Source organism: Pteropus medius, unplaced genomic scaffold, assembly GCF_902729225.1.
Source record: "Pteropus medius unplaced genomic scaffold, Ma_sr-lr_union100, whole genome shotgun sequence".
Classification (NCBI taxonomy): Eukaryota; Metazoa; Chordata; class Mammalia; order Chiroptera; family Pteropodidae; genus Pteropus; species Pteropus medius.
Window position 1 is genome coordinate 38,379 of NW_024344198.1, and position 26,180 is coordinate 64,558.

Here is a 26,180-nt window from a genome sequence, read left to right on the forward strand (position 1 = left end):
CAAGCGTGATAACTCCTCTGCCAGGTCCTGTGGGAAGGGAGGAGCCTCAACTTACAAAAGGACCTTCTTCGATAAAAGCGAGGTTGTTTTCCCTCTGGATAAAGCCAGTAAGCTAACGATAGTCACCCCAATTACCAAGTAGAGTTAGGATGAACTGTATGCGACAAATGGCACCTGTCAAGTCCTCTTCAGGACTAGTTTATCTTGAATCCATGTATGTAATGAGTCGGATCAGGTTTTCTATACAGGGAGGAGTAAGATTTTTGCCTTTGCGGTTTCCCGGTAGATTGCCTGCGATGTTCACCTATTTTAGTTTAATGCATATTCAGTAATAAAACTGATTTTGTTTCTGCTACCTTTCTGGAGAGGATTTATAGGTTGGGAGAAAATTTTGTTTTTATTGCCTCAATAGCCGTCATCGCACACCTGTCTGCAGGGACCAAACCTCAAGCGCCCATCTCCTCCCTATGCAGGAAACATGAGGAAAGGGTGGGCAATTCAACGGTACCAGAGCCTCCAGAAGCCACATCTACAATGTGGCAAATTCCCACGTGCAAGGGCCTCGACAACTTCAACGATAAGTATTTAAAAAGGTAAGTAAGTGGACTGGCCCTTCTCCAAGCCGCCGCTTCCATATAGCTGCTGTGGCCAAAAAGGAGCCCAGAGTGAGTTTTCCTGGACAGTCGCCATTTTGTTTGCTCTGAGCTGGAACATTTGGAAAAAGGCAGTTCACGCTGTACCTACCATTTCTCAGGTATAGACAGAAACCTTTATTAAAATCGACACGTCTCCGGAGGCCAGCAGAAACGTTTCTTTGATGGGGTCTTGCACATAGTTAAAATACAGCTTTTGAGAAGCAGCGTGCCAAGGCCAAGACAGCATGGAGGGGCAGATGGGAGTGGGGTGACGTCTGTAAAGGAAAACTCAGCGTCACGTGGCGCACATCTTGGCAATCCTTTGGGTCACTGACCTCGAAAGCTGAAGGCATCAGTCCCAGACCAAAGTTCAGTCGAGCCTTTATGATCCTGAAGACGAGAAGGGACTAAGCTCACGCAGGACGACGGTGTCTCACGTAGCTGTGCTGGATGAGGACTGCAAGATGACTGAAGTTGCTTTTGTTTCCCACCAAGTTTCAAGGTGGCGTCCAATCCTGAAGAATCTAAAAACACCAGCTGTTGCTGTCACTGTGCTTTAGAATAAAACTGGTTACCAGAAATCTGTGTTCGTCTGTGATGATGAATCTACAGAGATGGGAGAGAAGTCCTATGGGATGAGGCAAGCTAAAAGACAATAGGTTACTGTAAATGGACACATGGACACCTTTGTGGAGTTTTTTCTTTGGGGTGCTAATTCTGGTACCTGCCATATAAGTTACCAAAAAAAAAAAAAAATCCAAAGACTCTAGAAGTAAAAAAATTAAAAACTAAAATCTATATGTTGAGATACAACTAATGAAAGCTGTGAGGATATATTTTAGATTTTGAGGGCAATTAATCTGACCTAAGAAACAAACATATTTTTGAGACAATTGGACACTGATAAAATATTTACTTTCTTTATTACTATTAGGTTATGAAGACTTTAATTTAAAAAATGCAATCTGCTGTTGTATTAAAGTTGTACACTTTATGTTAACAAATGTTACCCCGATAAACTTAATTAAAAAATAAAAATGCATTAAGAGATTATGCCTTAAATGATGTCTCGAACTAGAAGTAAAGTAACCCCCTAGTGTACACGGGGATAGATGAAATAAGAATGGCCTGAAATGATAATGATGGAAGATTAGGTTCATCTGGCTTCATAACAGTTTTTTTTTTTTTTGTATATATTTGAAAATAACCATAACGAAAAGACAGAATTTGTCATTGTATCAGAAGTCTTGTATGCTGAAAAGGATAAATTTCAAAAGTCAGGAGGCAACTTTTGGTTTCAGGGCGTAAGCATACATCTGAACATCAAAATGTACATTTTAAGTATATGCAGTTTAAGTCAATTATATTTCCGTTAAACTATTTAAAAATCAAATCTAAAAACCTCTGACTTTCTAATTATTATACTATATTTTATTTCCTACGGTCTTGAGGTGAATTGTAGCTACTGGCAACTCTTCCCACCTCCATTTTCCATGAAACCACACCGACAATTTCAAAGCAGCCACAGGGGGAGTGTGTACAGCGGGGAAACTGACAAACACCACAAATCACAGCTTGAGATATTGGACTGTTGAATATCTAGACTTAAGAATGTGATGACTACATTAATAACGCACATTAAACTTAAAAATATGTGCTGTGTGTGACCACTGTGTTGTGTACAGTGCAAAAAACAAACAAACAAACAAACAAACGAGAAATATTCTTCCGGTTTTCAAAAGTAATTCCTTGCAGCAAAAAAGTCACATCACTGAAGAATGAACGAAGTTTTAACATAAGTGTTTGTGGTTTCACTCTTAATTGGTAATGAAAAGGGAAACAGCCAAAATTCATTTTAAAAAAATAAACAAGGAAAGGATATGGATATTTTATCAAAGACGACATACAGAAGGCAGATAAATGAAAAAATATGCTCGACATCATGAACGTCAGAGAAATGCAACTGAAACCGCAGTGAGATATTGCTACGCATTTATTTAAAGAGATCAAAAAACCAGCCATCCCCAGCATTGGCAAGGATCAGGAAGAACTGAAACCCTCATACGCTGCTGGTAGCAACACGAAAGGGAACCATCATCTCAGACCGTGACCCTTATTGAAAAGTTGTATATTCATCTATCTGGGGTTCAGGCACTGAAACCCAAGATACTAACACAAGACCAATGAAATAAAGACATATGAAGAACTGCTTTAAAATCTATGTAGTTTATTTGCAATAGCCAAAAACTGGAAACAAATGTCCACAGGCAGATGAACGAGTAAACAAACAGTAGTTCATCATACTTTTCAACAATATGAAAAGCACAAACTACTCACAAAATCATCATTAATGAATCTCAAATAAATATGCTGCATGAAGGTACCCAGGAGGAAAAATAAACACTTTATGACTTCAATCATATGACATTCTAGAAAACGTAAACTCTCCTGTGAAGGAAAGTGAATCAATGGCTGACTGGAGGGCAGGACGTAAATCTGGGTGATGCATAAACTCATGATCATGACTGTGATAAAGCATTCACGAGTTTATACGAATGTCCAAATTTCCTAAGTTGAACAATTTAAATATATTCCAGTTATTGCACATGGTTTATACCTTCTTGATGCTTTAAAACGTGGTTCAAAAGAGCAACCTAGAATTCTGTTTTTGGGAAATCAAGTCTGGCGACACAGTACTGACACCACCATCTCCTTCCTCACGCCTGGCACAGGCGTCTCGCCTCGCTGGCAGCAAACAGTGGCAAGCCATAAAGACTGTTCCGCCTGATTCGACAGGAATGCAGGCTGGTCACAAAGCCAGAGCTGGACGAAGCATTCTTCCTCCTCCTCAAAGATCTGCCTGTGCAGTAATGGTCTTGAGCTGAAAAGCCCAGCGGCCATGGGAATCCACGACATCTTTATTTTCTGGCAGGGCCACTCAGCTACACACACACAGCTCTAGAGGATGCGAGAATTCCTGAGCCTGCTCATCCTCACAGCCGTAGTGGCTGAACACTGTGGACGCCCCTTTAAAAGAGGGGCAGGCCAACTAATTTTCTATGGTCTCCTTCCTCCACTTCCCAGAAATCCAGTGTTTCGGTAACAAGTATGAGTCACCCCATAATCTTACAACCAGTCACACTACCCTAGGGAATTAGGGACACCAGGGCCCATGGCCCCTCTGAGGACCCTGGAAACAGACTTCCTCATTAGTACTGAGCACGATGCAACACCCACTATGAACGAGAGAACAATTTCATGTTGCTGGTGAAGTAACAGAAGTTGCCACAACTGTCCCCTCCACAGGCTGACCTCTGAACCCACAAAACATGGCATTTGGGTTACAAATGAGGCTTGGGCAGCAATGGAAACTAGGCCAAAACTGCAGAGACAGCTACATTCTCTGAGCCATCACATCGTTCCCTCTGAGGCAAAGTTTGGGATGCCAACAAAAAGTGCTCATGTCCTCATGTTAGCAGAAAGCACTTGTTTTCCAACCACCACATCAAGAGTTCCAGGATTCAATGAGCACGAACAATGCGGCCTGCCTTCATTGTCACACGAACCAGTACGATGAGGTAGGCTGGTCTCAGACTCACGACTAGAGGATGAAACACTCCACATTAGCCACATGAGACCAACGGTATTCCTGAATAAGGTCATCCATCTTTGCAAGTCATCGGCAGAGTCCTGAGCCAAAAATGGGCCATGTCCATGGCCTAACTTACCAGAAAAGAAGAAATGAGTGCTCAGGCTTCCCAAAAATCCTTCCTGTGAACGGAGATGGTGAGGTTTCCTTCCCTGGGCGCAATGAGGTGGGTGAGTGACGCACACTGTGGGCAGCAGCCAAGTGGTAGAGGTGAGAAGGCTTCTGCTACAGAACTGGCAGTGACAGAAATCTGGCAATGGCCCCGGGCATTTCAAAAGTGCAAGGCAGTTCCCGCATACCTGGAATTTATGTGGGTGTTCAGATGTATGAGGTTCAATTCAAGCAGATGGCACACTCACAAGGGATCACCCTAGTGTTATACCATAGAAATAACACATTTCTTACACATCTAACCTGTTGTTTCCATGTGACCTTTGTGGTTTCCAATGATAAAGCTAAAGGCCTTTCTTCAGTGTGAACTCTGATGTGTCTTGAGACCAGTTCTGGCTACAGAATTTCACACATTCCCCATTGAAATAAGGCCGCTGTCCAGTGTGAACATCGCATTGTTTTAGTACACTGGAGTTGTAGCTAAAGGATGTCCAATGTTCACTACATTCATCAGGTCAATAAGTCTGGATTTAGAACAAAGGAGTTTTCATTCACTGCACTGATTAGTTCTTGGCGCGGTGTGAACTATCGATGGCGAAGGAACACAGAGCTTTAGCTGAAGCATTTCTCACATTTGCTTCACTTATAAAGCCTTTCTCTAGTGTGAACTCTCCTATGGTTAATGAGGCTGAGGTTTGCAGCAAAGGATTTCCCACATTCAATGCACTCATAGGGCCTTTCTCCAGTGTGAACTCTCTGATGATAATGGAAGGCAGAGATCTGGCGAAATGGCTTTCCACATTCACTACATACGTAAGGTCTTCGTCCAGTGTGAACTCTCCTGTGTTTAATAAAATTGGAGTTTGCGGCAAAGGATTTCCCACATTCGCTGCACTTATAAGGCCTTTTTCCAGTGTGAACTCTCTGGTGTTGAGTGAGACTCGAGCTTTGGCTAAAGGACTTTCCACACTGCCCACATTCATAAGGCTTTTCTCCAGTGTGAACTCTCAGGTGCTTAGTGAGGTTAGATTTGCAGCTAAAGGTTTTTCCACATTCGCTGCACTCAATAGGACTTTGTCTAGTGTGAACTTTTCGACGTAAACTGATGTTAGAGCTTTGCTTGAAGAATTTTCCACATTCGCTGTACTGATGAGGGCTTTCTCCGGTGTGAACTCTCTGGTGGAAAATGAGGCTGACGTTTTGGCTAAAGGATATGCCACACTCGCCACACTCGTAAGGCTTTTGTTTATTGTGAATTCTCTGGTGTACAGTGAGGTTGGACTTGTACCTAAAAGACTTCCCACATTCACCACACTCATAAGGTCTTTCGCCAGTGTGAACTCGCTTATGTGTAACGAGGTGGGAGTTTCGGGTAAATGATTTCCCACACTCTGTACATTCGTAAGGCCTTTCCTTGGTGTTTCCTCTCCAGCGTTCAATGTCATGGGACTTGTTAAATAATATCCCACATTCCCCAGATCCAAAAATATCTTCTCCAGTGTGAACACTCTGATGCCTGAGGCTGCAGCTTTTGCTACATGATTTTCCATGTACCTTGGACTTAAAACATCCTTCCGTAGTGAGGACTGCCTGGTGCTGAATAAGCGGATGTTTGCGGCCGAAGGAGTTCGCCCACCCGCCCCAGCTGTCGAGAGTTGCTGAGAACAGGTGAGCTGCTCCCTTCTGCAAGGCGGCCATGTACTTGGCTCCGCTGTTTGACTGCTCCCTGCTGTACGTGCTCTGTTGCTGGAAAAATCCAGAGCTGGTCAAGAAGTCCTTCCCAACCTCCCCAAAGAAAAGTGTCTTCCCTGACACGTGGCACGTACAGTTCTTCACGAACCAGGCTCTGTCCCCGTTGCTTCTGAAAAGTCTCCCTCCGGAGCGCTGCTTCTCGTGAAGCTCTGTGCTGTCATAGAATTGTTTCCCGCACGTCTCATACCCGTGCAGATTCTGCTTGTCACGTGTTCCCTGGTGCCCAGCCACATGCAAGACGTCACTGAAGATCGAACCACACATTTCACAGGGCCAGGCCTTCTTGGGAGTCAGACTGGCACGGGCAGTCCTGACGTGTGACACTCTTTGTATGGAAAGTGTCTGCTCAGAAAGAGCCTCCTGATACTCCGCTTCATGGCGACCACCTGAAAGCAAGACACACTGGTGACATGCATGCTGACTCTGGTGGGAGGGGGCAGCCGTGTGTCTGACACACTTAGTGTGTGTCTGACGCACCCAGGAGCGAGTCCACGGGTTATCTGCAGGAACAGGAACTGGCTTCAGGTTGACGATGGGGCTGTTTAGCGGTACTGGGGAGGCCTCACGAGATGAAGGACACGACTTGCTCCTCGCCAAACAACTTTCAGCAGGACTTTGTTTGCTGGTGACAAGAGTGCTATGTAAAAGGCTATATCCAGGCCACCCAAAATAAAACTGCGACAGAGCAGCTATTGGTGAGGAATGGGTAAACGCTTCAGAATCCAAGTCACGTAAGCCAATATTGAAGATGGCTGCACATGGAGCACTGAGAAAAATGGGTGAGACATAGAGTCCAGAGAGGTAAGGGGCTAAAGGTAGGTGCAGAAGTGACAAAGCATAGAGGTGACAAGTAAGTATCAAGAATGGGAAAGAAAATGTAGAAATAGTGTGTGGTCCCAAGCTTTAGTACGAAAATACTAGTCAAACAGAACAGGTTTCTGGTATGATTTGAACAGCGCTGACATCATGCCCTCCCCCAAGGTGCCACTCAGGACCAGGCTTCTACTAAGCCCATCTTTCTGAGGCTGGATTCATATCCAGCCAGTGGACCACTGAGGGCCTCTTCCCTCCCCCATCGAGATGGTCAAATATACGGGACCTGGATGATGTAAGCAGTCACAGAAAGACAGACGGCACTGGCCAAGAACAACTCAGCGCATGACAGCCAACAGGAATAAAACCCTAAATGTTCTAAAGAGAATTTCAGAGGAGACTTTTGTAAGAACAGACCATGATCTACGTGAGTGGTGACCAATTCAGTGGTGGCCATTCTCAGCCCAGGCAGGGGTGAGGAAATGTCAGCGAGAGAAAAAAAAGTAGACCTGGGGTCCTCAGGTGCCTTACGTCTGGACAAAGCTACCTGGCCTGGGTGAGGGCAGGCGAAGAGGGGTCCGTTAGGGTGACTGCAACGTCTCTGCCCAAGACCTTCCCTGGGTAACGGCTGGGAAGGTGCTGGGGCTGCTCGAGGAGGGAGAGGACAGCACACACACCTCAGCCCAGCCAACCACGGCGCCTACCCGGGGGACGAGGGGAGGGAGCGGTGCCCGGGGTCCCATGTGAGGATAGACCTGCTCCTGGGACAAAGGGAAGGGCAGAGCCTAGCTCACGGCACAGGGGTGAGTCTGAAGACCTTACCCAAGGAGGTTATAAGTGCCCAGTTCTCCAGCATCACATCCTGGTGCAGGCGTCTCTGAGCCTCATCAAGGAGATCCCATTCCTCCCAGGAGAAGTACACGGCCACGTCCTCAAAGGTCACACTGCCCTGGCATGATGGGGACAGATAAAACCACAAACAGCCTCTCTCTGAGGAGCCGCAGTACATCCCTTCCCCTCCAACATCTGCTGTGCGCCCATCCTTCTCCTAGGCTCCCCAACTCAGAGGAAAAACCAGGCCACGGAATTACTGGTGCTACTGTCTCTTCGTGGGCCCGCTGATAACGGTAAAGCCATCGGCAGCCAAAGGCGGATGGACAAACAGCTACCTAAGCTGTGGGACTAGCGTAGGAGGACCTACCCCTCCACAGGCGATTCCCCTGGCAGAGCCACGGCCGTGGAATTCTCAGTGCAGTGCACCAGACCATCAGACGTGCTCCCCGTCCAGCTACGCATCACTCTCGATAATGCACATCTCATATCTCCAGATCCCACAGCCACGTGCCCATGGCCATGATCATCCATGCCCGACACACTTCTATGTCAATTACCCCCTCTAACCCCACTGCTGAGGGTGATCCCCACCCTAGCTGGGTGGCCAAACTCCTAACACCTGACGCTGGACAGATGCAATCAGCAGACGATTACTAATCTCATATATTCTGGGAGAGGAGGACACCACACGACACACGAGATGACATAAAGGCTGCACTCTAGAAAGAGTGAACTACCAGGGGCAGTCTTTACAGGACTGAGAAGGCAGGATGTCCCAATTCCTGCAGGAGCATGTGGCTGACTTATTTAACTCTACAGGCCCCTAGGGAACTAAAACCCACTCAAAGCGATGAGCAAGCACTGCGCCTGCTCCCCGCGATAAAGACAGCTGTGAGGCCAGAAGACTTTATCTGAGAGCAGAGTGTGGAAGGGAGCGGGCACCAGGGCCAACTGAGGGTGTCCTGGTTTCACCGCATACTGAGGCAGCACACGGATTGGCCTGAATTTTAGGACTTAACCACGCAACTTGGAAGAGAGCATCCAGCGTAGACCTGCCACATTCAAACAGGATCCAATGTCACCACAGAGTTCCATGATTCCCATTAGCGAGAGCAGCCCCAAATCATCCTGTGGTGGTCTCGCTACGTTTCTTGAGTCAGACTTGGCCACAGAGCGCCACACGTGTATGGGGCTTCAGAATGAGCAAATTATGTCGACCTAAAGGCAACTGAGACCCTGTGGGCTCAAGAGAAACTTCTGTCCCCACCCCCTTAACTATAGGAGCCCTGCCCATAAGGGATGTTTAGAGACCACCCTTCTTGACTTACCTGTATGGCAAGACAAACTACTAATTACTGAGCAGGTGTTCTCCTGCAGTGACCTTCTGAGCCCCGAGGCGCCTCACTCCGTCACTAGCTCAGAACGTCTCATATTTTCCCGTTCTGTCTCTGAAACTGTCATGTATGTGGACTTCCCACGTGCAAGAAAGTCAGTCTGACCTCCTCTTGTAATCTGTCTCTTGCTGATTTGACTATCTGGCCAACCAGAAGCAGCAGAAGAGGGAAGAGGAACGGCCCCCCTTCCCCATGTGCAGATCTCAGACACCCAAGGTCCCACGCTACGTTCGCGGCATTTGCTGTGCTCCCAGTAAGCGCAGCTTCCTCCGTCCACCCAACCCTCATTCAAAGCCCAGCCACACCGATCCTCCTCCCGTCCCATGAGTCTCTCACGTGACTGAATACACCCCCAACCCTAGCTACCCGGCTGAATGAAAACACCCCAGGCTTCACCAGAGTCCTCACGAAATCATGATGAGTCCTTCAAGTGGTGAACAAGCATCAATTTCAGCCTGAGTGCCTCGCGCCTTAATTAGAGCTCTGCATCCATCTTATGTCAGCTCTTCCCTTGTAAGCCTTGGCCACCTGCCGACTACCTGCGCGGTCACTTACCTCCCTTATCCGTGGTTATGAAGCCCAAGATCATCACCCAGGTATCCACGCAGAACGCCCAGTCCTTGAGCCCCCATCCTCCCCTTCCTCGCAGCCGTGAAAATTAATCAACAGAAACCTCATGTAACGTGGCGATGGCGGCGCTCTTATGTCTTACCACTCGTGGAGAACGTCAACCAGGAAGATGTATTTTCCACCTCCAACTAGCAGCTGCCTACTCCACTACCCCAGCAGGAAGGAGGAGGGCCTTTTCCTCACTGGGGAACCACTTAACCAATGACCAATGAAAAACCACTATAAATCGAACTCCCAGTTTCCTGCAATGCATGTTTACAAAAGCCCCCCTGAACTGCCCCTGCCTCTGTAAAAGAACATTCCTCTCCTTTTTAATCTGAACTTGCCTGTGGGTCTACCATAGCTTGAACGTCCTGAATTGCAATTTTATTTTTCCCAAATAAACCCAATTCACAGGAGAACCATATGGGTATTTGCTAAAGATCAACATCTGCTAATAGTTTCACAACCATAACCTGAAGTTTACTTCTCCTAAATGTGACCCACCGCTCACTCGCCTTGGTCTTCACAGTCGCTACGTTTTAGATACACCCAATCTGAATCCTTCCTCAGGTGTCTCAATTTGTGTGTCCGGCTGTCCATCTGAGGCTTCTACTCAGCGGTCTCTGAAACATCTGACTCTTAACATGGTCAAAACAAAGCTCCTGATATCCTAGTAAACATTATACCTATGACCAACTTGCTCATCTCTGTTAATGCAGCTTTCATCACTACAGCTGCTAACCCAAAAATCCGGGGGTCCCACTGATTCCTCTCTTTCACTCCCTCACTGACAACGTTTGAAAATCTAGCGCTCTTTTTTCTTTTTTTCTTTATTTGTAAATTGTTACAAATAATTACAATAATTACAATATTTTACATTGGTTGTCAGTAATGGAAGAATCTATACACAGCCTAAAACATGGACTCAGGACCCTGGGCTTGGGGTCCCAGGAAAGCACAACCCACAGAATATGGGAGTGGCGCTGGGATTAGTAAGGGACAGGGACAGCTCCACTTACCTGTCTGGGTTCCATAAGCACTTCCACAGACATGGGAACCTGCGGGGAGAGGCAAGCCTTAGAGGATCGAGTGGGTCCCTGGCGCTCATGCCTCCCTGTACCCTCCTCCCCTGGCTCTGGAGCCAGGTGCCTTCGGTCAGGCTGGCTGTCTAACTTCTGGGCTTCAACGTTCAGTGGCGACTCTTACCAGCACTGTGACCGTGAATAAACAGTCAACCTCCAGCGACTCAATGAACTCATCGCTCCCCTCTCATCTGTTCTTCCTTTGAACAGCCTTTGGGAACGTTTTAAAACCCTAATGGACATAGTGGGGGCTTTTTGTTCAAAACTCTCCAGGGCTTCTGCAGTTCTCACAATAAGGGACAACCCCAGACTGCTACTCCAGGTGTCACTCCGCCTCACACTCACTGTCCCCGCAGAGGAAGGACGGACCTCTTATGTCAACTCTTCCCGGGACCTCCTGGCTCGACCGTCCCCCCCACCCCCCGCGTCTTCACACGGCCGGTCCCTCGGCCTGTGACCTTCTCCCACAGCCCGTCACCCCGCACGTCGCCCGCCAGCGCCTCACCGTCCCGGGCAGCAGAACGGGAGCGGCGCCCGCACGCGGGGCTTCAGGGTTTGGGTCTCGGAGGACTGTGAGGCCCGGGAAACGCGCAGCTCACCCGAGCGGGGACCCTCGGCGTGGCCGCCGCCAACGAAATCTGCGGGCGGAGCGGGTCGGGAGCGAAGGGGGCGCCGGGCACCGCGATCCCCGTCCCCGCCCTGGAGCGGGTCGCCCGGACGCTTCGCCGAGTCTCAGATCCGTGTCTGAGAGGCGGGGACCATTACTCCTGTCGCGCCTTACGGCCCCGGCACCTCGACCCCGACACAGTGATCCGGAGCCTCCGACCAGGGCAGCCGATCCGGAGAGAAGACAAATCGCCCACCACGAGGACGACGCCGGAAGTCCCGCGCGAAGTTAGTTTCCTCACGCGGAAACTTTTCTGAGCCTTTATTGGTCGCGCCGCCGCCGCCGCCTCGGAGCATTCTGGGTAATGTAGTTCCCAGATCCAGCCGCGGCGCCGGGGAGCGGCCACCAGACGTTCAGTGGACATGTCACGCTCCGTCGCGGGGTACGCTCGGAAATGGCAAGCCTGGGTCCCAAAACGGAGGAGGGGCTTGGCTCCTTCTTAAGGGGGTCATACTCAACTTTTGGGGATGTATTGTCTGCAACTGATTACCCAAGTGTTTGGAGACATTTTATGTCAGAATCCATGAAGTTCTCAGAGGCTAAACATATTCTTTCAGATGCTCCCCAAAGCTTGCAGATCCAAATGCACATAATCCATAGTTATTTGGTCAGAAAATGAGCCCACTGGTAGAGGAACGTGGGGTATCTTACCTGCCTGATCTCAGCTCATTGCTGGGAAGTGATGACAGAGGCAAGAGCATGAGGAATTGATATCTCAGAAAAACGCTTGTAAAATGCAAATCATAGAAGGCTATTGATTTTTACAACTATGTAAGGTGACAGATGTTAACTAGACACTGTGGTGATCAATTCACAATGTATACGAATATTGAATTGTTATGTTGTAACAACTGAAACTAATGTTATATGTCAATTATATCTCAAAATAAAAATTTTAGAAAGCTATTAATAATGACTATGTAGTAATTCAAAGATGGTGCCAGAAATGTCTCTGGGGAAGTATCACTGGATGGTGAAAAAATTGAAGATCTCACCTTCAGAAAAAACACACAATCACACAATATGCAATTATTATTATTATTATTATTAATGCCTACAGCACCTGGTCTTCCTAGGTGGTCTCCCATCCAAGTACGAAGCAGGTCCAACCTTGCTTAGCTTCCGAGATCAGACATCAGGCTTGTTCAGGGTGGCATGGCCGCAGACCATGGACTGTGGCTCCACTGGAGTGTGAACCCAGGACCTTCTGCGTGTAAAACAGATGTGCTAACCGCCAATATGTACATTTTTGAAAAAGAAAAACCCATGATGCACCAAGAATAATTTGGAGATTCCTGAATTGGCAAATTTTGAAAGCTTTTCGTTTTGTTTTGCCATTTTTTATATTTATGACTATTGTTCTGTACCCCCTCAGTAAAATCGAGCTATTTAGCACAATTTATTAGTCACTTTGTGTAAACTGCAGAACTGGGGAAAACACACACGAACACAGACACACACACACACACACAGATACATGCACACACAAAGTCAGGGTTGATGCGTGCCCAGGAAATATCTGAGAAGGCCTGAAGCCCTCATGCTGGGTTGGTTAATGCACATCTTGCGCTGCATGGAACCAGTCCCTAAACACTAGGAGACATGGCTCTCTAGTTACTAAGACAGTCTTATATAACATAACAAAGAGCAACTATCCTCTCACCTTTGCCTAATCAAGGGAGTGACATCCGTCACATTTGCAGGCCTGCACTCAAGGAAAGGGGAATATGTAGCTTTGTACACCAAAGGGCAGGAATCTTGGGTGACGCCTTAGAGTTCAGCTTACCAAGGTGGTTTGCTAAGACACATCTGCCCATGAAAATTCATGCTCTTGCCCTTCCTTGTTTACTTGATACTTGATTAAAAAGCAGCGTGGCCTCTCCACGCTAGCATCCAATATATGATACGGAGTCCAGCAAAACCAACACTGGAATATGTACCATGCTGTCTGGCAATGACCGAATGGCCTAGCCACAGACCTCGATGGAGTCCAGAGGCATGCAGGTGTGCTTGTGCTGGGCTTCCCCACTTCCCGGGCCCTTACCTGATTCCAAACCCTGGGATGGAATCACTCTAAGAATTGTAAACCATGGAATGGATTTTTCCCCTCCTTTCTTTGGTACTAAGTTGATATTTTCAGTCTCCTCGTGTGTAAATGGAGACAAGCTACTGCGACTGATAATATCGCTGGGAAAGTTCCATTGAATTCAAGAGGCTCCCTAGTGGGATCTGGGAGACTGCCCAAGGAAATGACTTGGTTGGAAGCAAGAAAAGAAAACCCTGGCAATTTCTCTTTCATACTTACAAAGTTGGATTTTTCTCTTTCCAATCAAGTCACGATTATTCATGAACTATGAGAGCTAAGAAGCAAGAATGGCTATATCATATGAATTTATTTTCTGTTAAATACACCTCGTTTTCTTAGAGTGCTCTTGTACAGAGTTCTCAGAGAATGAGTCACGCTCCTGTCCTCAGCCTGTCCTCCTGGCCACTGTGTTCTCCTCACTGGGAAGCGCATCCTGCGGCTCCTTCACTTGCTGTCTATGCGCAGAACATTCCGTATTTTCATGTCCTTGACAAACTTTTGCTCGTTCTTCAATCTCATCTTTTTACTGTGTTTTCTTCTTTTCGATCGAATAACTAAAATGTAGACATAATGTTATCGTGAGACAAATAAATGAGGAAGAGAAATGGAGACAAAAGAGGTGAGGGAAAAAAGTATGGAAAAATAAAAGGTGCAAACAGTGGAATTTTCAGGACATAATGAATGTTATTTGCCTGACAAGGATGGTGAAAGCTGAATTTTAAAATTATTTTCCCACTTTCTCTATTCAAGCTTCAGAAATGTCCAACGTGGGGGGTTGTGGGAGGAAGAATGTAGAAAAAAAAGACATTGAAAAAAATCTTTTCTAAGGGTCAACGAGGGCCATCCGTCAGGGAGCATCAATTTTCTACGTCTGGGATTGTCGGAGGGGAGGTCCACGCAGGGATGGTTAGTAGCATCGAATCCGACACTGCACTCTCCACATATTTTTGCGAGTACTCGAGAATGTCAGAACTTCTACAAAATCAGGTTTCCATGAGCACGTACGCTGCCCTTTCCTCACAAGGGTGCAGGCACAGCGGGCATCGCTCTGACAGGGGTCTTTGACTTGGGGGTAGTGACCTCCGTTTTGTGGGCCTGGATCCATACATGACAATGAAGCACATAGCGCAGGCGGGACCTCTGCTTGTCTGTGTCCTAAACTCAAGAATAATGCCACATTAACAAGTGTGCTGATGGGAAACGTCTTGTTCGGGAAAAGGTTCGTTTCCTGAACGCTGTTATCTATTCTTGGAATTTCGCTGCAAAAGGAACCAAGCAACCCACACACTCCAGAAATGAACTGTTCTCATCACTCTGTAATTTGATGAGAACAGTTCATTTCTGTAGCTGTGGCTGTAAATATTCCTCTTTCTGACCTCAAACTCCATTAACTCTCACTTAGCTTTGCCTTTGAAAACCAAACCAGCTCAGCTTTCGTGTGACTTTGGATCTGACACAATAAACAGGTTGATTCTCTACCTGAATGAATGAACTTTTCCAGCTCCTTCTCACTCTCTGGAAGCAGATAACTGGACTCGTCTTCGCCCTCGTCCTCGGAGCTCTCTTCTTCATCTTCTAATAATGGTATCCTGACATTTTTATAAAGCAACGCAAGTTGTTGTCTTTCTTCAGCCCGTACCAACCGACTGGAGAGTAATACAGATGAATTCAGGAGAGCAATTTCCATGACACATTATCATGTCTTAATTGTGACTTTTTAAAAAATTAATTTTTTAATTGAAAAACTCCTTAAGATAAATATCTTAATGCGACATCTTACAAAAGAAAAATTAGTACCAAGAAATCCACGATGAATACAATATCGACATTTTAAATAAAGACAGTTTAGGTATTACAGATTTTTCCTTCCGCTCAGCCTCCGGTATAGCTTGGCCCACTACCATCACTAATCCTGTATTTAAAATGTTGATATTTTGTTCACTGTGGATTCTGCAAGGCATTAATTTAGATTTTCAAAAAATATTGCACTGAAATGTGATTTATCTTGATTACTGGGTTTTGTTTTTTTTTTTGACACCCCTTGAAATTTTGCACCTGAGGTGGCGCCTTGCTTCCCTCACCCTAAGTCCAACCTGGATGTGGTTCATCGAACAGTTATTTCTGTTTAATGTGGAAATGGGTGATAGAGTGTTTACTTCTTCCTAAAATACCTACCCTCCTCCCAATTCTGGTTGATTCATGTAATAAAAAAGAATTTTAGGATCAGCTTTTGTGTCCTAAGGGGCTGTGAAGAGGGAAAGGGTGCTGAGGGAATATTCCAGAAGCACGCTGTGCAGCAGGAAGAAAAGGCTCAATCATAAACATCGTAAAAGATCACCAAGAAGTCGGGACCAGGATTTTGATAAGGAGAGTGAGGTGCTCCCTTCAGATGTAAAATTTAAGGGGGTGCCAAAAAACTCGGTAATGATAATAAACATTTTAACTCAATATTTTCAAAACATAAAGTGAATGGGGGACATCCACGCTAAATCAAATATCCAAATTTTAAATGAAAACAGGATCCGACAGTGCTGCCAGTCAAAAGGAAAAAGGTGAGTCCCTGCACGTTTTTATGTATTTTTAAAAGGTTCTTTTCCAAAACATTAAAGTTAATTTTAATTTTACTTTCCTGGTTTAAATGAAAGCAAACTCACCGAGATTCTTTTCCAAGTCTACTTCTGGGAAAAATTAACCACTAAAAGTTATATGAAAACATGTACCCTGAGGCGTGTGTTTTCCTTTTGCCTCAGGCTCTAAAACAGCTTGGTGTGGCACTGGCTGTAACACAAATGTAAAAGCTGTAAGAGCTGACGTTAGCCCAGCAACTGAATGGGGTGCTGAAAGTCCAGGAGGATACATTTTAGTGAGTTATGTTAGAAATCCTTCTATGTGTTAACATCTTTGTTTATACTAATGAAATAAACCGAAATTGCAGTTACATAAATTGAGTCGAAGGAGATTGCCACATTTGATAACCTAGAACCAAATATGCTGGTTACACTCTCTCATTAGCAAAATTTCTTCAAATTTACCTTCAATCTCATTTTGCCTTTCTTTGAATACTTCGAGGTGGTCCTAAAATGCCGACCTTAAAGAATAACCCACGAGGGTGCTATGTTTCTCATGTTCATACGGAATTCTAATAGAGCAAATAATTTAGTGTATATTCAAGCTGTTTCTGATGGGACGTAACGGAACCCTGGGCCTGAGTCCTAGAGCGGGAATCAGTATGCTAGTTTGGGCAGAGGGGCGTGCTGTCCCCGTGCAGCTCACTTTTGTCTAATCTTAATTTCAAGATGATCACATCACTTGAAAGAGCTTGAACGCGAGCTTTATTTGTGCTAATGAGATGAAGTATCTTCCCCAAATGCTACCATTAACCCAGACTACTTTAATAATAACACGGATTTAGTGAAAAAGAGAGAGGTCACTCTCTTCTGCTCCGTGCTGTCAAGATTCCTCCCAGTGAGCAAGCTCACTTTAACACACACGCCTCAGGACGCTACCATCACCTCAGACACTGGCTTTCGAACATTTCTGACCATGATCCACAGTAAGAAATACGTTTTACTTCACGACCATGTATCCACGTCTGACAAGTTTAATTTAATACCTGTAATACTTTCTATTATGTAATACTTTCTATTATTCCTCTACATTGTATTGTCCTGTTTCTTTTATTTTCTATTTTCTTTTTTTTCCATTTATATCATGACCCAACATGAGTACAGTCCATATTCTGAAAAACATTCATCTGAAAATGTATAATAATTATAATAATTTAGTGATTATAACAATTGTCATTATCATCATCATTATCATCACTAATAACCCAGTTAATTTGTGTCTTACTTAAGGGTGGTAATGTCACATAGCCATATGATATACTTACTATATCATATAAAAAATCGCGAGCCCACAGATCAGGGCGATGCTTAAGGCTGTACATGCGATTATAATTACGAGAACAAGAGCAGGCCGGTGCAGAATCAGTGCTGAAAATGGAAAGAAAGACGTTCTCACAGAATTCCATGTTAGCAGTGCCTGGCGGTTACTAAATACATTTGTGAATCATATGGTTATTCCAAGGGGTATGGGAGAGAAAATGAGAAATACCATTAAGAAATACCATTCTCGATTTTAAAAATACAGAAGTGGGATTGCACAGACCATGAGATCAAATAAATTTTGAATTCCCACATAATCGCTGACTCCCCTTTTTTATCTGCCTCCTGTTCTTGGCTGACGCCCTCCCTTTTTTTCTGTCGAGATGTGGGGTCCCTGACTCAGTACAGTAGCACCTGCTGTCTCTGTAGCTGTCGGGGGGGGGCGGCCTTAGCGTTACAGCTCAAGTGCTGTCCTGATGATCTCTGGCTGTGTCGTGTATAATGACAGGACGTTACGGGGAACTCGGGGTGCGGTCCCACCCACCTGCATCCCAGGTGTTGGTGGTCAGCTCTGTTGAATGTGCTTTAAGATCCTGCTTGCTCTTTGTGGGCTCGGGTGTATTTCCTTTCCCAGCATCTGAAGTAAAAAACAAACAAACAAAAAACAGATTTGTCTGTACAAACGGAACAAAAGTACAATTAGCAAGTAAGTACATGACTCGGTTACTTGTATAATCTGACACTTTTTTTTAAGATTTTTGTTTCAAATGTAACTAGCACACAATATAGTATGTTTCAGATATACGCCATAGTTACCCAACATTAAAGTGTGACCAACTGAGTGACTGACTATTCCATGTCCCTCGGTTGCCCTTGCCTCACTTTCTGTCCCTTCACTGGTAAAGGATGAAGAGTTTGGCGACTGGGCTGAAAATGCCCTGAGCTTCACGGCGCAGTGGAAAGTCAGCCTGGCATGACGAAAACGCCCCAACTGCGAAAACGCAAGCACCGCGAACGGCTTCAACATGGACCGTCGGTGTGGGGGATACGGCTGTGCGCTCTACCATTCAACTCTTCTGCATGTTTTCAGATTTTCATAGTAGGGGAGAAAAAAGAATGTGGGTTCCAGATGGTTCGAAAACAATGAGTCGTGGAAATGGCCACTGGGTTTGGCAAAGGGAAGGTCCGCGCAGACTTAGACGAAGGCAGCCTTAGCGACAGCGTAAGTCGTTTCCATGCCTGTGTGTCTTACCACACCTGAGGGCAACAAATCCCAGGTATGTTTCAACACTGGGCCAAAAAGTCAACACATCCTTTTCAGAAGAACTGCCAAGTGCCACCAGTAAAAGCTGTGCTCTTTCCTGACCAAGAGCACAACAGGAGACTGTATTTCCCAGCTCCTTTGCCTGTAGGATTTGTTAGAAAAGTGTGCCCACTTTCAACATGACAGCTGAAAACTGGAATTAGGATGAATTTTCAACATGTATTTTTCCCTATGAGTTGGGTAGGCATCTTCCCACATAACCGAGAGCTAAGGGCTACATGTGAAAACTGGAGTCCTCTAGTGATCTGACCAGCCAGACAATTCTGTCCTCTACCTCTGAATCAGAACCCACACTTGGGGCCTAAAGCTCAGGCAAGGCAGAGGTCTCAGCGAAGTCTAGTGCAGGCTCACAAAACAAGTTGGTGACAAAGTAATGACCAGAACTCAGGCCCCCTGGTACTGTCGCGGCAACAACTCAGTCTCTGGTCTTTGGTGGTGGAGGTGAACTGGCAAGTGAACAATTCATAGCTGAGCTTTAGGAAGATTAATACTGTGTGCCGGATGGATGCTCATATTAACCACGTTTTTATTTTCCGTATTTCCTGATCGCCATTGCTAACCCCACCGTCCAGCTGGGGCCGTAGAGGTTAGTGATGATTTAGTGGCGCCCTCTAGCGCAACGCGCCGCACAACTGTGGGAATGTCCACGTTTCCCACGCCCCCTCCCAGGTCCTCTGACTTACCATTAAGCCTCAGAAACTTCGTAGGTCTCCGAAGTAGATGGCCTTTGAAGAGGATCAGAGAGAAGAGAGAGGTTTAAGATAAATTTAGGAAAATTAGGAAGTAATTTGGTATCAGAGGAGGGGGTCTAACAGTTTCCAAGAGTTAAGATGGTAACTGTTGTTCATAAATTTATTCTAACGCCTAGTAGAAATATGTGGCTTAGTTTGTAAAAGCATGGTGTTCTGTTTCCTTCCAGCGTTTCCTTTTGTGAATATGGACCATTAAGAACATGATGCATTTGGTTTCTTGTCTGCTTTTGCAGTCACGCGAGCTGGCACGTGCCCCCCACTCCTCTGCCTCCCCCCCACCCCCCGGGGTTGAGGACCTGGAGTGACTCAGCGCAGAGTTGAAGGGGGCTGTGTTTCCATCACAAGGCCAGGAAGCCAAGTGCCAGGGAGAGCCCGACAGCAGTAGCCTCTCCTCTGACACAAACCAGATGCTATTATATCATGCAGATGTCATTTCCCTTGTACGGAATCGAGATTGTTTATAAGCACCACAAATGTAAACAATGTGCTGCTACCTGACTTTACAGATGTCAAGGTCAGTTCCTCTGCTCTGAGACACAGTTCCCCGTGGGGCTCAAAATGCAAAGTGTAGAAGGCAGTTGCTTGTAAAGAGCACTTTACACTTACAGAGGATCTGCCCCGGGACTCGGCCGCCCTATCGTGAAAGCGAGCACAGCAAATCGCAGTTGAACTCACACAGACATACTCAGTGCGTCCGGTGGGCCAGCTTTTTGCGTGCGCCAGTTAAGATCAAAGAGAAGCGCAATTCCAAAGAGGGCGCCGCTTACAGAGAGTGAAGAACATACAACTTCATTTCCAAGCAGGGTTCACCTAATCACAGCAGTTAGGGGCCAGGCTCCTAAGGGACACAGCCAATGGAACCCCAGACCACAGTTCTCTCCCACTGACCGTGCATCCAGAGCACTTACCGCGGGGGAGCGGGGAGACCGCTTGAAAATGAGGTACCTGAGTTTTCTTAGAGGACGCTGTGGGCTGTTTGGTGACATTTGTGTCCTGTGACTGCTTATAGCCTTAAAAAGAAAATTTGTAGTAGTGAAATGGAATTACCCTCCCTTTTTACTTCTCCTGAAACAAGTAAGAACAATGGTTGATGCTCCCCATGAAGCCTGCTGTTTGTCCAGCTGGGTTTGAACTCACCTGCGTAAGGTGAGCATAAACCAAGTGGGCATTCCATTAAAAACAAAAATAGAAAGGTGAGAAACCTTTGAACCTTATCCATCACTCCAAAATTGTTAAGTCTTTTATCCTCTGGATAAAAGGAAATATTCAGCTAGAGCCCAACATCTGCCCTGTTTACACTGGGAACGAAGAAGCACTGCTCCCTCCAGAATGTTTGGGTTCTGACCTGGAGCCACCAGTGTGAGGTCAGCGCAGGCTGCCACTTGGGGTTCCTTCACGGAACCGAGTGGGCCAATGGGGAGCAGGACAGAGAGAGGGGTGTGCCCGGCAGGGCTCCCGGGGCGGGGAGGCACAGTTTGCTCTGTGTCTCCATCTCCCGGCCCCATGCGTTTCCTCTTCCGTCTGTTTTTGGCCCCAGGCCCCGGCCCTCACTGTCATCCCCACCTCCCCCTGTCCTGCCTAGGCTCGGCCCGTCCTCGCGGCCTCGGTCACAGTGTGTCCACGATGCACAACAGCGCTCACCTCGTGTTGAACAAAACCTCGAGTCTCACGTTCCGAACTGACAGGTGAGCGCGCGTTTTCTTCCCCTTGCTCTGAAAGGCTGGTGCTTGCTGGCCGAGACAGAGAGGACAGCGGCTTCGCCTCCCGGGAGGACCCTCCGAGGGTGCTCCCACCACTGCTGTCCTGCCGTGTGGCCCTGACACCCTGACCTGTTTTCGCCAGTGTCCCTAACGTGTCGCCCATGGGACCGTGGCTCCTGAGGGCATCTGCGGATCCCTCTGGGGTGGTGTGCCGAACGCGTGCGCGAACGAGCACACGAGCGAACCAGCCAAGTGCCCTCGCTCCCTCTCGTGGTGACTCAAACCTGCTTATTCACGTCAAAATGCACTTGCTTCTGTTCTGCATTTGCACGTGTTCCCAAGCTGCAGCCATGACATGAAGTCACTGCCCAATGGCATCACCTCTGGGTCATCACTGTCCTCCGCTGCTTTCTGAGCGAGCCCCTCCGTCCACCGTTCCCAGCACCGGTGACTTATGCGCTCAGGGGCGAGTACACACTCAACTCACTCCCAAGTGCCTCGGTCCCGTGAGTACGGGAGACGGAGGCGTCTGGAGTTCAGACAACTGTAACCAAGCCATTTAGGTCATGACCTTAAATGACCTGCTCACATGCACTTACATGTAACGTTAACCGTGGAAGACCTCTCTGGCCCCCACCTGGATGGCTGCACCCCCTGGCAGTGCCCAGGCACCGGAGGACCCCCAGGGGCAGCAGTGGCCACACGGCAGTCCCCGTCCGGTCTACACTAAGCTCCAGAACAATGAGCTCATCACCTCCCAGTCCACACAGTTTATTGACCGGACAAGAACAACACTGGTCACTAAACGGGGCGAGCGGAGCACCCAGGCAGCTCCTGGCTCGGAGCCTCGCTCCCCGTCAGTCACGCGCCAGATAACGTTTCAGTTAACGACACGCTGCGTGTCCCACGGTGGTCCGACGGGATTATAACGGAACCGGAACATTCCTACGGCCTAGTGACCTCGCAGCTGTCCTAACGTCGCACGACGCATTACGTGTTGGTGGAGGTGCTGGTGTAAATGAACGTCTCGCACTGACGTCATCTGAAGGTACAGCGGCTACAATTATGCGTATTACATAAGGTTTGATAATGGTAATGTCAACCCTGTCGCTGGTGTCTCTGGTCACCATATTATATTTTTTTCATTATTTTAGAGTGTATTCTTACATAAAAAACAAAAAAACAAACAAAAAACACTTTGCTGTGAAATAGCGCGCTGCGTCACATGGGCAGCAGCCTCAAACATCTTGTGTTTGCGTCTGGACTGTATCGCTTTTGTCTCGTGCTTGACAATCTCGTGTTATTTTGTGCAGCGCCATCTGTACAGGCTTGGAGCCCAGGAGCAGTGGGCTATACCACGGAGCCTCGGTGTGCACTGGGTGTGCAGTTTACACATACTGTCTAGATTTGTGTAAGTGCGTTATGATGTTCACGCGACAGCGAAGTCGCCCACGCGGTGCTCGGAACGTGTCGCTATCGTTAAGCAGCACATACCTATATCCAAAACCCCGATGGCCCTCGCTCACGGCTCCGTCTACGTTGAGAACCGTGTGCCAGGCACTGTTCTGGGTCTTGTGGACATAACACCGGACAAGCGGAATCTCTGCCCTCCCAGACCTTGTGTCTAGTAAAAATGCGAAAGGCGACAGAGGTAATAACATAATAACCGAGTTGAATATACAATGTGCCTGACGTGGATACTTAATATACGAAAGTAGAGCAGGGCAAGGGAATCAAGACTGGGGGGACCTGCATTTTAAACAGATCCTCTTGGCCTTGGACCGGCCCGTGCCGTGTGCTGCTCCCACAGAGAAGCAGAGAGAATGAGGGGAGGCATAATGGGATGTGGGCCCCAGCACCTCTGTACGATCCACTCAGAAAGTTCACAACTGACGTCCGATTCCGGCTCCTAGGAGACAGCGCACCCATAGCCACCTGAGATAAACCCAGGCACGAGGGAACAGGCAAAAAATCAGGGAGCGCCGGGATCTCTGAGGAAGACCCGGGCCGGTTCCTGATCTAAACTGTGCGGGGGGCAGGAGACAGCACAGCTCAGCTACGTGAGTAAAATAAAGAAGGAACTTCCAGGCCTCACTCTCACTCCTCCCCTGCCTTTGCCTTGGGAACAGACTGTGACCCCACAGCTGCAGTCACCAAACCTCTGGTCCCGGCGTCATGGGGAGGACAGCAAGGCGGGACAGCAGCCTTTGCCGAGTAGTTTGGGGCAGGAGGAGACTGCCATCCCGCAGGCCTGTGTCTCGGCACCGGGCATCCGCATGCCCAGGGGCCACTGCCTGGCTTAACGATGCCTCGGCCTCCTCATCCCAGGACCCATTCCCCGACCCTGAACTTGGTGGGTCTTCCAGGGACCAGGATCCCATCCTGTCGCATGTATGCATAACGATTAATGGAGTAGCCCGTGACCCAAGGGAACCGTGCTCAGGTAAAAAGCAATTTTCTGAGCAAAACTGTTTCAAAAGAAGAACCACACACTGGATTACAGAGTCCATCAGAAGCAGATATATTAGAACTAATAGGCCAACATTTTATATTCGTCTATTAAATACACGTAAAGGGATAAGGTATGGTATTAGCAACAGGAAACGAGAATAACAACACATAAAAAAGAACCGAGTAGAAGCATTAGGTCTGAAAAACAACTGTTGAAATGAAGATACAATAGAGAAAATACACAGCAACACGGACAGACGGCTGAGCAACAAATGAGCCAAGCGGAAGGGCAAACGGAAGCCATGTCCAAACAAAAGGAATCAGAGAACATAAAAGACAAGCTGACAGACGTGAGTGACAGACACAGGCATGCTAGCATCCGAATAACAGGAGTCCTGAAAAGAGAAACATTTTAAATGGAAAAGATAAAATGTTTTTAAAATATGAGATAAATTTCCAGAATGTAAAACAGATTAAAGACGTCAGCAGCAAAGGCCCACAGACAGTGTCTTATGAAGTTAAACACATTCTTAGCCAACAATTCAGCTGTTCCACTCCTAGGTTCTTCCCCAAAATACAGGAAACAGCTCAATGTCCATTTACAGAGGAGCAGGATAATTAATGTGGCACATCCATGCAACAGAACGCTACTCAGCCAAAAAAAAAAAAAAAAAAAAAAGCAACGACTGATACACGCTACTATAGCAGTGAGCCTCCAAAACACTGTGTTGAGCAAAAGCATCCGGACCCCAAAGTTGGTGTAAGAATAGAACACTGCGTGACTGTATTTATGTAAAACTCCAAGAGGCTATTTTAACATGTATCGACAAAGCAGATCGATGGATGCCCGGGGCGTGGTAGGGTATGGAGGGATTAACTGCACTGAGACATGAAGGCACTTTCTGGAGAAGCAAAAATATTCTCGATTTTGATTGCAGTGGTGCTAACAAGGGTGCAGGCATTTTTCAAAGTTTATCAAATGATGAGCTGTGCCTTTAAAGTTGTCAGCATCCAAGTGGTGTTTAATGCCTCCAGATTGGAGGAGATCGGGGGTGTGAGCAGACAGGAAATGGGCACCCCGACAGTGCGAGGTAAGGGAGGTGGGGAAGAAACAGCCAAGGGGGCCTGAAGGCCATGAAGGACGTCCTGAGAGCCAGCTCAACGTTTCAAGAAGGAAAGGGTCCATTATCCAAGATGCTGCTGATGACGTCAAGGAAGAAGAAAACAGAGTCGACCATTGGATACAGCAACCTGGAGGCCACCTGGCAGCGATCTCTATTTAGAGTGGGTCAAGAAAGACTGCAAAAAAGTGGAGACAGCAAGAAGACAACTCGAGGCATTTCGTTTTCTAGAATGGAGGCACCAACTCTGGAAGGTGGTGGAGGTGGTGGAGAGATGTCACAGAGGCCCCTGCTGATTGCTCGTATTCTCTCGGGGACATAGGAAGCAAAGTCACCTGCCGAGAGTGAGCATGACGCGAGGCTCACTTTTAAAAGATAACAATCTTGGCAATACAGTTATAGAAAAACCAGCCAGACGCTTATGGACGTTGTGTATGCCTTATGAAACCCTTTGGAGTCCCTAACCCAGGGAATCGGATTCACTCCGAGTGTACAACTTTGGGTATCAGGACAGAATACCCACATACTGGCAGTATGACTCCTGATACGTTAGGTGCTGCTTCTCACAAAGATAATATTGTTAACGCTATTCTTTCCAAGGATCTTCACACGAGTCACATGGGAAATCCATTCAATTCTTTTCATTTACTCCTGCAACATTTATTGGGTGACCACTCTGCATTAAGCCCTGAAAGGTGAGGAATCAGATATCACATACCTATGTGAGCATCAGCAACAGCAGGCAGATGAACACGGCATCCGTGACAATGGGAGCCAGTTTCTCAACCAGCAGTGAGTCCTGGGCCTAGGCGAAGCTCTCATACTCTGAATGTCTAACCAGTCCCTTCAAGCCTATCCAGGAAGGACTGTTGGCCCTACATTAGGGAAATACAGGAATTATTTGTGAACTGGGGAGATTTCACCCAAGCCCTCTTTCCTCCCGTGAGCAGAGAGCACTCCATGGGGATTAGTGAGCACCCTTCCCTTCCGAATCCTCCCTGGGATCCACCAACCTTTTCATCTGGAGAAGACCAACAGAAACAGGAATTCCAGAAAGCCCGTGAGCAATGGCGGCGGTGTCTCTGTAGTGCTGTCTCTCGCTCTTTGCCCCAGGAGCGCATTCTAAACCCACCGAGGCGCATTTCTGACTTGCCCGAACCTCCAGTGTGTCCTCCCGCCCCCGTTCTGCTGTAGCCTCAGGGTCATGGGTGGTGACATTCTAGGGTACCCAGGTCCCAGAAAATGCAGTCCTCCTGAATGTCCTATCCAGACCTCATATTCCGGAGGGAGCTTATTTCTCATGGTACCAG

At 47.1% G+C, this 26,180-nt stretch overlaps 2 protein-coding genes, 1 long non-coding RNA gene, 1 other non-coding gene and 1 pseudogene across 4 annotated transcripts; 1 reads left to right on the top strand and 4 right to left on the bottom strand.

The window, feature by feature from the left end:
* Nucleotides 1-39: 39 nt before the first annotated feature.
* On the bottom strand, nucleotides 40-11,786 carry LOC120607128 (uncharacterized). The gene is made up of 3 exons (XR_005654064.1): nucleotides 11,388-11,786; nucleotides 10,820-10,858; nucleotides 40-1,159 (listed from the first exon to the last, which is right to left on the bottom strand). It is a non-coding gene; the product is annotated as an uncharacterized LOC120607128 (long non-coding RNA).
* Nucleotides 606-730, top strand: LOC120607163 (small nucleolar RNA SNORA16B/SNORA16A family). Its single transcript, XR_005654073.1, has one exon. It is a non-coding gene; the product is annotated as a small nucleolar RNA SNORA16B/SNORA16A family (small nucleolar RNA).
* LOC120607127 (zinc finger protein OZF-like) lies at nucleotides 2,846-10,813 on the bottom strand. The gene is made up of 2 exons (XM_039868722.1): nucleotides 7,783-10,813; nucleotides 2,846-6,533 (listed from the first exon to the last, which is right to left on the bottom strand). The coding sequence occupies exons 1-2, from the start codon at nucleotides 7,967-7,969 to the stop codon at nucleotides 5,035-5,037; spliced, it is 1,686 nt and encodes a 561-aa protein (XP_039724656.1). The 5' UTR covers nucleotides 7,970-10,813; the 3' UTR covers nucleotides 2,846-5,034.
* An 814-nt stretch (nucleotides 11,787-12,600) lies between the features above and the next one.
* Nucleotides 12,601-12,716, bottom strand: LOC120607160 (uncharacterized; annotated as a pseudogene).
* A 1,205-nt stretch (nucleotides 12,717-13,921) lies between these two features.
* CUNH19orf18 (chromosome unknown C19orf18 homolog) lies at nucleotides 13,922-26,012 on the bottom strand. Its single transcript, XM_039868791.1, has 8 exons — nucleotides 26,003-26,012; nucleotides 25,589-25,651; nucleotides 20,507-20,608; nucleotides 19,530-19,571; nucleotides 18,067-18,159; nucleotides 17,528-17,630; nucleotides 15,115-15,281; nucleotides 13,922-14,189 (listed from the first exon to the last, which is right to left on the bottom strand). Exons 1-8 carry the CDS (start codon nucleotides 26,010-26,012, stop codon nucleotides 14,080-14,082), a joined length of 690 nt encoding a protein of 229 aa, XP_039724725.1. The 3' UTR covers nucleotides 13,922-14,079.
* Between the last annotated feature and the right edge of the window lie 168 nt (nucleotides 26,013-26,180).